Source organism: Hermetia illucens, chromosome 4, assembly GCF_905115235.1.
Source record: "Hermetia illucens chromosome 4, iHerIll2.2.curated.20191125, whole genome shotgun sequence".
NCBI classification, from domain to species: Eukaryota; Metazoa; Arthropoda; class Insecta; order Diptera; family Stratiomyidae; genus Hermetia; species Hermetia illucens.
This window is the reverse complement of record NC_051852.1, coordinates 170,917,519-170,931,996: the sequence shown is the minus strand read 5'-3', so window position 1 is coordinate 170,931,996 and position 14,478 is coordinate 170,917,519. Positions and strand designations below refer to the sequence as shown.

The window sequence follows — 14,478 nt, the reverse complement described above, 5'->3', positions numbered from 1 at the left end:
AAGTTGAACTTATAATCATCCGGTCTAATCATAAAAAATCATCGGATCCTGGCGACACCCTTAACTTCATCCTAGGGAAATGTGCGCTCACCATCAGTGAACGTCTCGCCATTCTCTTCAACATTACCTGAATAATGGGCACTTCCCTGTATCCTAGAAATCAACTCTCCTAATACCTATTCCAAAGAAAGGTTGCTTTGGCGATGACAAAAATACGAAACCTATTTCTCTTCTATCCAATATTGGAAAAATGCTCGAACGTATCGTACTAATTCACCTCAACAGATACTACTCCTCTATCAATACACTTAATCAATTCGGCTCCGAAAATCTCAGATCTACCGAACAGGCAATCCTTTCCTTGCAAGACCACATCTTCAATCACCTGGAAAATAGGCAGTGCACTGTAGCCTGCGCCTTAGACCTTGGAAAGGTATTCAATTCAGTCTATAAAGAGGGCCTGCTATTCAGGCTAATCCAGACTTATTGCTCCCTCCCCTTATTTAGAATAATTATAGACTTCCTCTTCAATATAACTTGTCACGTGCGCTTCGACGGACTTCGCTCCATCGACTTCCCCGTAGACTCAGGAGTCCCACAGGGCTCCATCTTAGGCCCAAAACTTTTTAACATCTTTCTCCACATATTCCTCTACCCCGTCCCGTAGACTTCTCCCCTACGCCAACGGCATCCCAGGCTGCCCCACGCCCATCTTTTCTCCTCAACGACAGTGGTCCTCCAGCAGCAGGAGGGATCCTTTTCGCAGACGACACCATCCTGTAAGCAAGTGGGCCCAGGCCCTCACTAGCCCCAATATCTCTCAAACAACCGGTGGGCCCTCACCGTTAATTCTCATAGGTCTGAGGTTACTTACTTCCGAAATGCGAGCAATAAGTGCCAGAAAGTAAAAACCTGCCAATCACACTCTCACGCCAAAATCAAACATTAAATACCTGGAAATCTCTCTCAACAACAAATTTAAATCCAACCCCCATGTCAGGTTATCTATAGCCAAAGCTCCCCTTCCTTTTTTCAAAGCTCTTCTCCGCACTTTCGAGGATCACCACAATATTGTAGATAAACGAACGAAATCGACAAAACGGCGAGAAAAAATTGAAAATTTAAATTTTTGAATAAATTTATTCAAACAAAATTTTATAAAATTTATAAATTCCTAACTTTCTACCTTAACATCTAATTCTTTCCATTTAACAACAAAATTCCGAAGACTTAATAATCCTAAAATCTGCATATCGTCCAACTCCATATCTTTCAAAGCCTTGCAATAGGACTCGTCACTTTCTATGCAACTAATTCCAAACTGTTTCATGTTCTCAATGCACCACATATGATCAGGATAGTGTCGTTGCGTGCATCCAATTATATGATCCAACCACTTTTCTGTAATATGTCGATTCTTTCCATTTGCAGTCTTCGCCAAAATATTCAAGAACTGAGTGAAGCTACTTAGACTCAGTCGACTTGAAAGCAAAGGTGCCAATTTCACGAGCAACTGGAACAATCGTGCCTCCACGTGAATCAATTGACTGCGCGATTTTTCAACTGCTTTAAGGGCATACCAGATGTTACTAATGATGCTGATGATCGCCTCAATGGTGTCAAAGTGGAAATATTCGGTAGCATCAATCACTGAATTCAGCCAGACGATGACGCCGATGTAATCGATCATCAATTTTACCGAGCCTGGAATTTTCACGCATGTATTTATTATGGCCAGGATTCGTAAGTTAATGTCTAAAGTTGACATTGTTGTGTTGTAAAAACCCATTAGCGCCTTGAATGTTCCGGTCGTGACTAGGAGGAATAAGTCTGAACTGCATTTAATGCCACTCCGAATGGTATTTAGGATGAATTGTCGGTAGGTCAGATGATCTACTTCCGGGCTATGGAAAAGTACGTTAAATTCCGGGACACATAGGAAGTTGAATGTTTCTTTCACGCGAAGGTACATGCTAAGAACTTTGTACATGGGGTCCAGAGGATTGACAAGAGTCGACATTGCCACCGATAAAAACACTCCAGACACATATGGAACCCTTGGGATTTCACCCTTCTTTTGCTTCGCCCAGCGTTCTTGCAGAGCCTCGAGACCTGTCTGAATATTGTCGTAGGCTTGAATCCATAAGGGTTTATCTAAGAACTTGTTGTTTTCGAAGTGTTCCCGATAACGAAGATGCACTAGACCTGCAGCCAAACGCATGTCTTTGTCGAAACTGGACAGTGCTGCGAATGCAATTCCAAGGAGACCATTTTGAACAGGTTTGACTGGATGTAAATATACTCCTGGGGCTAAGGACATCACCATGAGAGGAATGATGAAAGCGGGATCGTAGCAATCGTCATAGATGTTCTGGTTTATGGGATACTGTTTCAGGAAGATGTGGTCGAAATCACGTTTTCCAGCTTCGATCGCCCGCTCAAGTACAGATCGGCCATATCCTTTCCACTGCACATTGGGATTCTCAAATTCCACTGATGGTAGTTGGCTTAGTGTGTCCAGGTTCCTCCAGATTGGGAAGTTTTCTATAGTAAAATCGCTTGTAGCTCTGTCGACTATTGTCATTAGCTGAGCTATCGAGAGGTCTTGTTGCAAAATAGCTTTTTCGTCCTGCGATCTTAAGGAGTACTGATCGATGGCCCACTCACCCCAAACGAATGGTCTATACTTGCTGCAGTTTACTCCTGTCTGTTCATATAGCTGTAACAAAGCTAGGGTGTAACGATCGCAAATTGTTAATTTGGCATTATATGCTCCTAATAACACCGGGATATGCTTTTCATCCATGACGCTGTGGTTTTTCTGGGCCAACACGAGCAGGAGATGCATCAGATGAGTTTTAACAAGGCTTGGGGTTGACGGCAATACAATATCGAAGAAGCGTGAATGCGACGTAATCATTTCAAAACATAGCGCGACGTGTGGTTGGTTGGTGTTGGTCTCGTATAGCTTCTCGAAGAGGTAGGCCAGTAGTTTTAAGAAGAGACTATTGGTTGTATCGTTGCATCCGGATATTTGCTGTTCCTTATCCTCGATAGCGCGCATGCCAAACTTCAAACAGTTTTTGCAAAAAGTCTGCCAAGCTTGTGACTCCGTTATTGCGGATGTGTCGTATTTGAGTTCCAGAGCTTTGTAACTTTCAAACCAGTTGTAGATGGAGTAGCAGATGGAAGACACTTTCAAAGGATCTAGTTGTTCGCGCTTCATGACTATCTGGAAGTGTTGGATAAAGCAGTTGATGAAGTTGACGAAAATCACCGCTTGGGTATCGACATCTTCGATGTAGGCCTGCATCTCCTTTCTGAAGATGGCTTCAATCATTTGTAGTTGAAATATCTCCACAGAGTCGCTTTTCAGCGACTTCTTATAGAAGTCGATAGTGGGCATGCATTTTTCTATTAGGAATATTGACGCTTCGACGTTCTCCTTGTAGATGACGGCTGCCTTTTGAGGCTTCTCGATGGCTTTCATTATGCCATTTTTGTATTCTTTGTAAATGCTGTCCAAAAGTTCTTGATCTATGGTTGCACCTGAGAGTATGGTGATGTTGAGGAGGGGATAGATCAATTCTTTCTTTGATAAGTGCGCTGGCACTAGAGACAGAAACTCGTTTGTTAAATCAGCTCTGCGCTCCAATAGCAGACTCGCAAATTTCACAGTGCTTTTGGCAATCCTCTGGTTCTCGAAAGTTGCAAGAAATACTTCCTTTGAAATAAGATCAATGCATTGATGCGATATTTTCAGGAATTTGTAGAAAGACTCCTCGAGCTTTTCAAGATTGATTTCTGTTTTTATTTTTGTGATGAGTTTAACGTAGATGTTACCAATTTTTGATATGAAATCTTTATTCTGAGAAACTGTTTTAAGCGAAGCAAATCGGTTTACAACGGAAACAAGGACGTCAAAGTAGATGGAGCGATTGTGATTGTCTAAAATGAAGTGCTCGGCCTGTAGCTGTGACAAGTGTACAAGGAGAAGTAGACAATTTTCGTCGGACATTTGGAATGTCTCGAGCACGTTCACTAATAATTCCGATGAAGGAATTGTCCCGTTTTGTAATGTTTCCGAAACGGCAGCAATGATTTGATTGACAATTTTCGCACGGAAATTCGATGTAAGGGAGTTGAAAGCATCCAGCTTCAGGTTAGCGATTGACTCGGTAAGATTGCACATGAGTTTCACAAAGTTTTGATCCGATGCCATTTCGCCAAAAATGTTGAAATTTTGCAAAAGTGGTAAGTGACGGCAGTAAATATATTTTACCGCCTGTTCCGTGCGAGTGACTTCCGTTTCGTCAGATTCGGGTGTATCAATTGCGACAATTTCCTCGCTGTCTTCTTTCTCCGGAGGTTTATTCAGAATTTGGAGGAAACTACTTAGATAATGCGAAGCGGCGTTCACTTGTATTTCTTCCAAATTTTTCTTTTCCGCCAATTGTGATACTACGAAGCAGATTTCGTAGATTAAAATCAATATGTAGCTCTCCTGGTGCAATATGCTATCGAGCATCAGTTCCTTTCCATCGATCATGAATTGAGTTTCGCCTCGGAAAGATTCGCTAAAATCGCACCTGCCCTCAAGCACGGCGGAGTACATTTCGTTGAAGCCACGCAGTTCGATCGATTTAAGTTTACCCGGCTTTTGTTTATCTAACCAAGAAAACATGTATTTGTAGAACGTCGAGTAATGGGTGCTGTACAGTTCCAGCACGGCTCTCGGCGCAGGGATAAAATGAAACAGGAAAAACGCTACCAATTCAAAGTACTTGGCACATTTGGGGTACTCCTCAATATTATTCAGCATCAGAACGAGCGCTTTACTCATCACCGGGATATCCATATAGCCTTGAACGCTGACGTCGTTCTCGATGTCATGGAAGAGGCTCTTCAGATTGCTCCGCGATGTATAATCAATTGTGAAGTAAGCCGACATGTCTAGCTCTTTCGCCTTCCGCATAACTTTCCAGCATTTCGCTACATCCGACCTAGCATCTTCGTCCACGAATTTCATGGCCTGAAGCCAAATATCAATTTCGAGAAGTCCATTATCAAAAATATTCAAATTCAACAGCAACTTCTGCAGAATAGGGTTGACTTTTAGTGTATTTTCCTGGTCACTCATGAAAATCAGACTTAAATTCTCCAAGATATCGAAGTACAATTTCTGCGATGGAAGCAAGGACTTCGGATTTAGCATCAGCAGAAGTTTCATGCCCTTGAGTTTCACTGCGAGCATTTCCTCGTCTGTGGATTCAAAGAAAGAGTAGAGCAACTTGATATAATCCATTACTGTAGCGGTTTTATCCACAAATGATCGATTCGCTTTGCAGATGTTCAGAAGCAGATCAAACGTGAGATCCATATGGTCGATCAAGAATCCTTCGGGCTCTTCGATCGTCAAGAACAGACTCAGAAGAATGTTCTCCACACTCGGGAAGTGTAGAAACAAGTAATCCAGCATGTCAAAACGAAATTTTCTCAAATCATTTCCCTTGAATTTCTCACGTTCGATGATGGTGGTCATGTAGTTGCAGTACTGGCGGAACAAAGCTGAAAGGACCTCGATGGCAACCACGCGATGCTCCGGATCTTCGATGGATTGCAAGAAAGTTTTTTGCCTTACAATTTTCAACACGGGCAATGGCAGGCAAAGCTGTTTGATCCATTGTGTGAGATTTGTTAGCGATATCTGACTTAGTGCCGATCGCATAACATTCGGATGTAGCTCGGTGACGATCTCCGCAATCAGTCGGACGGCTTTTACCTTACACGACATTGTCCTGCTCACTTGGTAGCACAAATGTTTGATCATGCCTTCGGCAAGTTCCGGACACGCTTGTAGAATTGCGAAGACTAAATACTTTTGAGGATACTCCCAGGGATCCTCGATGATTGAAAGTGTTTTCTTCTGGATGTCGTTTTTTCGCTGTTTGAAGTGGGTCATGGCGTCGAAGGCTATGCCGTACTTTCGACTTGACAATAAGAAGATGAGAAAGTCCAAGACACACTCCCTCACCGAGTGTAACTTCTCCTCATCAACAGTGGGTCTCGGGGCCAGTTTTTGCCGTGGTTGAAGGAAAGCTGGACCTTTCCATTCAAAGAGTCTCAGCAACGATTTGATGTTGTCAAAGTCGAAGATGTGAACTTTCTTCGTTTTGGAGATTAACAGCGATTCTAAAACACATTTCTTGAACGCTGTCACCACCGAAATGACCGTCTCATGATCGTCGTACACCAACTCTTCCAAGGCAGTGGCTATCAGTTCATACTTCTCCAGCAATACCCGAATCACGAACGTTGTCCCGTCGACCAGAAGTGATAATATCATACGCAAAAAGACTTCCCTCACGGACACCTGGTTTTCCTTCCTATCCGACGTCAGGCATTTATACAGCTTTTCCTTGTTATCGAAAATATTGAAACAACCCAGCAGCGTACGAATCATATCGGGTGTCGTGACTGCGATCACAGTAATGATCTGGAGTCCGGTTTTCCGATAGCTTGGATCCCACGAAGTTAGCAGCTTCTCAATGAGGTTACTGTAGGACTTTGCGAAGTAGCGGCATGCTCCCGCCGCAGCGTCCGATTCGTTCGGATGGTCCGTGGCTATCCGCTCGAGGACTAGGTGCAGTGCTCGGGTGAGGCAGTGAACGTTGAACCTATTGCCGGTATCCAGTTTCTTGAAAGCCTCCACTATCTCCAGAGCCGTCCCTTTCTTCTCAAGAAACTTCTGGACAACATCCCGTTTCCCTGAGTCGTGTAAATAGAGGAAATGTCGAAGCTCTGAAAGAGAACAGCATATGTAACGTTCCATAAAGGCAAGTGCGAGTACTGTTACTGTTTCCCAGTCCTAATTTATCAATAATTTTATAAAATTATGCACAGAACAACTTGAACATTCTGAACTAACCTTTGATGAAATCATCCCCGCGTAATTTCCTCCTGAAGCCCCTCACATCGAAGCTACTCGCGAATCGAATCTCCTCTACAGGAGGGTCGTCTTTGCCTTCCAGGGCATCACCGCCTTCGTGATATCTATCCTTGAATTTGTTGCGTTCCTGATGCTCCTGTCCGATTTCCGCACTTTGTTTATTCTCCTCAGGAGACTCACTTTGCATCAATTCTTTTTCACTCTCTGCCCCTTCACTTTCTACACTTTCCCTTTTCTGCTTTGATTCAACATCATCCCCACTGGTAGACGTTTTCCTTTTCCGACTTTTATTTTCCTCTGTTATCATTTTTAATACATTTAACACCAGCGAAAAACACACCGGTGGAAAGTACACGTGCCAGTGAATGTTTTCACGTTTTCAGATGCAAATAGTCGAGTGTCAATTTGACATTTAGCAGTCAAAACATTACTGCAGTGAAAGTAGTACTAGAATTTGAGTTTGATTGTACTAAATGTCTTGGGGATTTCCCCGATATAGATGGAAATTTAACAGCCAAAATTTAAATTTCAAACGTTGAAGAAAAACCGAGTGGGAGCGTAGTCGACTGTCCTTGCGAAAGTCGAAGAGGAAAGGCCGAAAAAGCAGAATCAACCGCGTATTCCGCTTAGAACACCGCAAGCCCCAAATGGGTTGCAGATTGTAAAGTAAACTAGAAAAAGCAGAAGAAGGAACGGTCGTCTGAAGGAAACTTCACTCTCCTGGGCTTAAAAGAGTTTAAGTTTAAGTTTTTTATTTACCATAGTGTCTTACTTCTAATACATTATTAATTACTTTCTAGCTTAGATATTAAGCTTAACTAACTTAACTTTATTTCAATGGGTGGCTATTACAATTGTTTGGCCTACCCGACCTTCTGTGTAATTCTTACGTTAATTGTATTGATTTAATACATGGATCTTCACATTTATTTTCAACTGCTCTGGATTATTTCAAGACTGCGCTTGCACTAAAAGCGCCAGAAGGCGTTACTTACTTACTTAAATTAACTAAGCCTAAACTTAATCTAACTTAATCTAACTTACTCTAACAATAAATACTTAACCTACTATATACAATAGCACATTACATGTCTTGTGCTTAGCCTCGATGTACCCCTACCAGGCAGGGAGAATCATATAGGGAAAGGATGGCGGGTTTAAGAGCTTTGCTCACTATTTGGCAGGGCCTTAGGAAGTTGGCCAATGGGAAGGTGCTACCCTGTTGGTAGAGTTGCCGGATTAGTGGATTTGGATGGTTCTCCGTTCTTTCGAAGAACCGTTCCACCAAGTTGAGAACGAATTCTCGAAGAGGTTGTACCTTGGCGCGCCGATATACCTCGGCGTTTTTTCCAACCTTCTTGGTTTTCCAATTATAGGAAAGACCAGTGCAGTATCTTAATATCCGGCGTTCGAATGCCTCACATTTGGACATGGTTCGGGTGGAGCAAGTGATCCACGTGGGTGCTCCATAGCAGATAATGGGTCTGATCAGGGTCTTGTAGAGAGTCAGTTTGGCCTTGGTGCTGAGTCCTACCTTCTTTCGAAGAAGAAAGTAGATCCTACTGAATGCACCGCGTGCCTTACCGATCGCGAGCTCAAGATGTGGCTTGAACTTAAGGAGTTCGTGAAGTTTAACTCCTAAGTACTTGATGGTCTGGGAATTGCTCACTATAGTGTTTCCGATCTTCATTTTCAAGCGTTTAGCTTTTCTATGGATTCCTCTAGAACCTAGGTATCTAGCTTTCCTCCGGAAGGTGCAGAATTGCGTTTTGGCCTCATTAATCTTAATGCCCCATGCCAGGTAATATTTGCCAAGGTCTTTCAAATATCTCTCGACCGCTTTGGCTGCCCTGTTGGGGTGGAGGCTTGAAGCGAAGATGAGTGTATCATCGGCATATTGAATGAGTTCGGTGCCGGTCTCAGGAGTTGGAACGTCAGCCGTGAAGATATTATAAAAGGTGGGTCCAGAAATGGATCCTTGCGGTACTCCCGATGTTACCGACAAGAGATCGGAGAATTCATTCCCCACACTGACGTAGAAATACCTATCTTCAAAGAAGCTTAGTGCAATTCTAATGATCGGAATTCGGAACTCAAGATCTATCAGTTTGTAGATTAGTCCGTTTGCCCATACGGAGTCAAAAGCCTTTTCTAAGTCTAATGCACATGCTACGGTCGGTTTGTTATTGACGTTAAGTCTTGCTACGACGGTGTCGTGAAGATAGCTAAGTGCATGTTGAGTTCCGTGGTTGCTGCTGAACCCGAACTGATGGTTCGGTATAATCTCTTTGAGATTGCAATATTGGACTAGCCCGATTGTCCATGCTCTCTCAAAGAGTTTGCCTAAATTGGATAATAATGAAACGGGTCTAAAGTTGTTAGGCTCAGTAGAGAAGCCTTTTTTCCGGATCGCAATTATTTTAGCTACTTTCCAGGTGGTGGGAAAATAGCCGTTATTTATGCAGTTATTAAATACTGCCAGCAAAAATTTGATGGAGACTCGGGGAAGTTGCCTAATTACGTAATTAGGAATTTCGTCAGGTCCGGCTGATTTTTTACCGTTTAGGTTTGAGGTCAAGGCGGTGAGTTGTGATAAACTCAGGAATTGTTGCGAATCCGTTGGTTTTACCGAAGAGTTCGTTTGGGAGAATGTGACTAATCTATTTGAATGCCTAGAGACAAAGTCGGCGATAGTTGTTTCAACCATCGACACTATTGCGGGGTTACTTTGAGGCGGAGGGGTATTGAGCTGAGACTCAAATGATTCCGCAAGGACTTGCGCCTTTCTGGCGTCTCCGCAGATTGGTTCCTTGTTCCTGGTAAGAACGAAATTACGGGACTTATTTTTCCCCGCTAGCCTATTTATATGTTGAAACATATCTGGCCCGGGCTTAATATCTGCGAGATTACGGGTTAATTCTTTATTGCGGAATTGCGCCACCATTTCCCGGATAATTGTACTCAGGCAATTAATCCAGGAGAGCAATGCTTTGTATTCAGCATTAACTTTATTTCCATTTTTATGGAAGTTGCGCTTGAGGTTCCTGCGCCAAATCTGTCTGACCTTCATATGTAGCATGATATCATGCGGGAGTTTGTTGTATACAAACTCATCGACTTTGATAAGCCTGGTATTTCTGCGTGTAGCAGTATTGATGGCGTCCGTGGCCAAAATGATTGCTTCGTCGATTTCTTTGTCCGACAGATTGCGATCTGTAGCGAGTTTCTTCAAGTTCAGCCTTGGTGCTAAATCTGACTTGAATTTGTCCCAATCAGTGTGGGCGAATGACCTGATGGTTATCTTAACTCGCTTCTGCAGTTGTGAAGTTGAGGCCATTTTGAGTTCAACTGCAAAATGGTCGGACATGCCTGGCAAGGTTTTACAGGAAGTTACCTGAAAACTTTGCTTGGTTTCATCAGACAACAGGAAAAAGTCAATGATGGATTGACTAGCGGGTCTTGTCGGCGAATCCGGCGAGACCACCTCAAGGTTGGCTGGCGTGAAAGGGTCGTGGATCCAGTTGTACAGGGTTTTCCCATTTAAATTTTCTGCCTTATCGCCCCAGGATTTGTGCCGTGAGTTAAAGTCCCCACCGAAGATGAGATATTTTGATTTTAACTGGAGATCGCCCAAGACTTTTAAGTCATGGCCCAGTTTCTCACTTGGGGAATTGTATTTGAAATAAACGGAAACTACCAAAATCCGTTTATTGTCGATAGTTTTAACTATTGCCGCTGCAGCGGAACAGACTAGTAAGCCCTCGATGACGACTTCTTCAAAATGGTAGTCTTTTTTGACTAGAAGGGCAGCGCCCGTGTTGCTGTTATGCCGAATAGTGGTATATCCGGTGAAATTGACATTATGTCTGTGGTTTAGGTGGGTCTCCGAAACGCAAAATATGTCTGCTTTCAGAGTATCAACCAACGCTTGGGCAGTGGCACGTTGGGCGTGTGAGACCAGGGACGCGGAGTTAAATGTAACTATATTTAACTCCATAAGTTCATCAGTAGTTGGATTGCGGCAATCTGCCGCTGCTCATTCGTTTGGGCGGAAGCGAGGCTATCGACCAAGTTCTTGAAGGCCAGTTTGTTGCCTTGTGGAGCTTAGGGTGCAGCTCTAGGAAGAGTATTCTTAGCTGCTTGGGCTTATGATACACCTGGCCGGGACAAGCTTTGTGACATCTGTGTCACCGTTTGCTTGGTCCTCGCCGTTTCTGCATTTTTTCGCGCCCTGCCAGCTTCCCTTCTGGCAACCATATCTTTGTATGCCGGGCATCCGCGGTAGTTGGCAGGATGTCCGGTCTGGCCGCAATTGCAGCAGTGCGGCGCCTCCGCCGATGGTGTGGGGCATTGCCCGCGGGCGTGTTTTGTTGCGCACTTCACGCATTTGTGCACAATGGAACAGTTAGGGGCAATGTGGCCGAAGTTCTGACAGTTGTAGCACTGCACTTCTTCAATTGGCTTGACTTTCTCAAGCGAAATCTTCTGGTGAAGTATATACTTAATTTTTAATACTTCACTGAGCTCTTGGGAGGGCTCGAAGGTGGCTATGAAAAGTCCCGATTGAGACCTCATCGGAAGTGCCGGGTTCTGGCTGTGCAGAAGCTTATCTGCACGCGTAATTAAATTGGCCACAGTTTTCAGTTTTAATTGCGGGTAATCTTCATTGAGTTCCCGCAATATGTCTGCTGGATCTGTCTCCCTGTGGAGACCGCGAATAACCAGCGACTTGGTCCTTAGGGTCGGTGGGGTGCTGGTGGTGGCGTGAAGCCCTTTCTCTCTGATGAGAGCGAAAATTGCAGCATGGTCTTCAACCGTCTCGGCGAAGATGAGGGTCTTGTCAGCCCTCGTGTTCTTCAGGGTTGCTTTCAACCCTTTTTCCTTCAGAAGTTTCAGGAACTGCGGTACATTTAGTCTGTACCCAGTTATCGGGGGAATTTTGAGTTTCTTAGGGGTGGCTGCTTGGGGAGAGGATTTTGGGGTGGTTGGTGGGGCACTTACAGTGATAGCACTAACCTTAGTCTTATTTGATGTTTTCTTTTTTCGGACGACGAAGTTGAAGGGGTCTCCTTCCTCCTCCTCGATGATGACCTCCGGGCACATGCCGTCATCTTCTTCGCTTTGCTGCTCCTGTCGTTGCTGCTGCTGTTGTCGCTGCTGCTTCCTCTGCTCCTGCTGTTGTTGTCGCTGTTGCTTAATTAGCTGCTGCTGTTGCACTTCTTGCTGTTGGACCGGCTGCTTCGCGGCCATGTTGGCTGCTTTTAATTCAGCCATCTGCTGCTGCAGCTCCTTGATGAATGCCATCTGGCACTCCAACTGCTGCGCCATGTCGGCCTTTTCTTGTTCCAGCTCCGCAATTCGCATGAGGAGGCTCGAGTTCCCCTCCATCATCATTGTAGGGCCCGTGGCTCCCTCCTCTTCGGACGAAATTTCGTCCGGTAGCACTAGCTTGGTCCTCTTGGCGGACATTATCGTCCCCAAGCCCGTCCTCGGTTGGTGCCGAATTCACTGAAATTGAAATTTAAAAATATGTTATATTTACTAGCACTGTAGTATACAGTGTCTCAATAATCTTGAGATGCACTGTATGGCTACGGAACGATACTTCCTTTGGATGTTATTCTTCACACTGGAAATCACTTTCACTTTCCACTTTGATTATTTTACTTTGACTTTTTCAAATCAGCGAAACACTCCGCCGCAGGTCTGCTCGCTACGAAGACTCGAAGCGAACTGGGCTTAAAAGAAGAAGGCCAAGAGAGATAATAGGCAGCAACACACCGCGTTGTGTTGTGGAATCATGTTTATTTGACAGTTTGACAACTTGACAACGTAATTGTTAATTCACACTATGTATTATAATACATTTAATGGTTAGTTCACACTGTTACATTTCTCCTTCCTTCAGTAATTTTACATCTCTTCGACTAGTCTCTTGGGTCGATTTCTTATCCGTTGGCTTCGCCGTACTGGATGTTCAATTTGGTGTGCTTCGGTGTGTTGTCCTTGTTCACTCATGTTTCCGTTTTCATGCGACGGTATAGCGGGCTGCATAGACTGCTGATGTTCCTGTTCATCATTTGCTGTCGGGCTTGCAGATTGGTAATGGAAACTGTTTCGCCTAAAATCATCCCGGAAGTCGATTGATGGTGGTATTACCCTCCGTTCTCGGATATGATCTGCATGTCGTCTTCTTTCTACACCGTCCTTTGTTCGAACACGGTAGGAATATCGATTTGTTCTTTCGACTATGTTGGCTGGTTCCCACATTTTCTCGATGTCTGCCTTTACGAATACTGGTTGTGCTGGTTGGAACTCTCTGTTAGACTGCTCTGCTTGAAGATTTTGTTTTACATGTTTAAAATGCATCTCTCGCCGTACATTAGGCTTCAGATTGTCAAATAAAGTTCGCAGGCGTCGACCTAGCAAAAATTCAGATGGTGCCTTCCCTGTAAAGGAGTGTGGTGTGTCTCGATATGTAAATAGAAATGTGCGCAAGCGCTGACGTTGTGATAAACCATCATATTCACTGGCTTTCATGCGCTCCTTGAATGTTCGTACGAATCGTTCGGCTAGTCCGTTGGTTTTCGGATGGTACGGTGAAGACGTTACATGTTTTATTCCATGACTTTGACAATAATTTCGAAACTCTTCTGACGTAAATTGACTACCATTATCCGACACGATAATTTCCGGATAACCAAATGTTATAAACTTCTCCTCTAGGAATTCGCACAAAGTTCTTGTGGTGGCAGCATAAAGTACATCTGCTTCTACCCACTTTGATAAAGCATCAACAAGCACAATCCACATTTTTCCTTCGAAGGGATCTGCAAAGTCCACATGCAGGCGTTGCCAACAATGCTCTGGCAGGGACCAAAAGTAGATTGGCAGTTCAGATTGTTTTGGGCGTTGACGTTGACATGCCATGCATGATTTCACTGTATGTTCCACGTCCTTGTCGATGTTCGGCCACCATACATAGTACCTCGCTGACGCACGCATAGAGCCAATGCCTGGATGCCCTCTATGAAGATGCCTCAATGTTACTTCTTGAAGATTATTGGGCACGATAATTCGTCCTTGCCACATCAAAATACCGTTTTCGTATGATAGTTCCTCCCGTTTGTCGTAGTATGGTTTCAGCTCGTTGTTGATACACTTCGTGTCTGGCCAGTGACGTTCAATTAACTCAATTACTCGTCGTAATATTAGGTTGTTTCGTCTGCTTCCTAAGTTCCTGTTCTGTTAGTACAATATCATCAAGCTTCCGTATTTGAATTACCGCATAAATTTTATGAATCTTCTGCGCTTCCTCCGAAATTGCTTCATGTGCGTTTGGTAAGCGTGATAAGCAATCAGCTAGAATATTGTATTTGCCTTGACGATACTGTATTCGTAATTGTATGCACCTAACATTAGTGCCCATCTCGTCAGACGGTTGTTTACGATTTTTTGCAAATTTCGTTTGTCTCCCAACAGGTGTTGAAGCGGCTTGTGATCCGTAATTAATGTAAACTTTGTCCCAC

The 14,478-nt window shown here is 43.9% G+C and overlaps 2 protein-coding genes across 2 annotated transcripts; both read right to left on the bottom strand.

Annotated features, from left to right (window-relative positions):
- Positions 1-1,125: 1,125 nt before the first annotated feature.
- LOC119654632 lies at positions 1,126-7,325 on the bottom strand. The gene is made up of 2 exons (XM_038060104.1): positions 6,929-7,325; positions 1,126-6,801 (listed from the first exon to the last, which is right to left on the bottom strand). The coding sequence occupies exons 1-2, from the start codon at positions 7,254-7,256 to the stop codon at positions 1,175-1,177; spliced, it is 5,955 nt and encodes a 1,984-aa protein (XP_037916032.1). The 5' UTR covers positions 7,257-7,325; the 3' UTR covers positions 1,126-1,174.
- Positions 7,326-12,862: 5,537 nt separating this feature from the next.
- Positions 12,863-13,762, bottom strand: LOC119654157 (uncharacterized protein K02A2.6-like). Its single transcript, XM_038059320.1, has one exon. It carries the CDS (start codon positions 13,760-13,762, stop codon positions 12,863-12,865), a length of 900 nt encoding a protein of 299 aa, XP_037915248.1.
- Positions 13,763-14,478: the final 716 nt, after the last annotated feature.

Bases quoted from the DNA above. Each gene is read 5' to 3' on its own strand.
- LOC119654632 (XM_038060104.1), bottom strand. From the start codon at position 7,256: ATGATAACAGAGGAAAATAAAAGTCGGAAAAGGAAAACGTCTACCAGT. The intron at 6,802-6,928 runs GTTAGTTCAGAA...GTTCTCTTTCAG, and splicing joins CGGGGATGATTTCATCAAAG to AGCTTCGACATTTCCTCTAT.
- LOC119654157 (XM_038059320.1), bottom strand. From the start codon at position 13,762: ATGTGGATTGTGCTTGTTGATGCTTTATCAAAGTGGGTAGAAGCAGAT.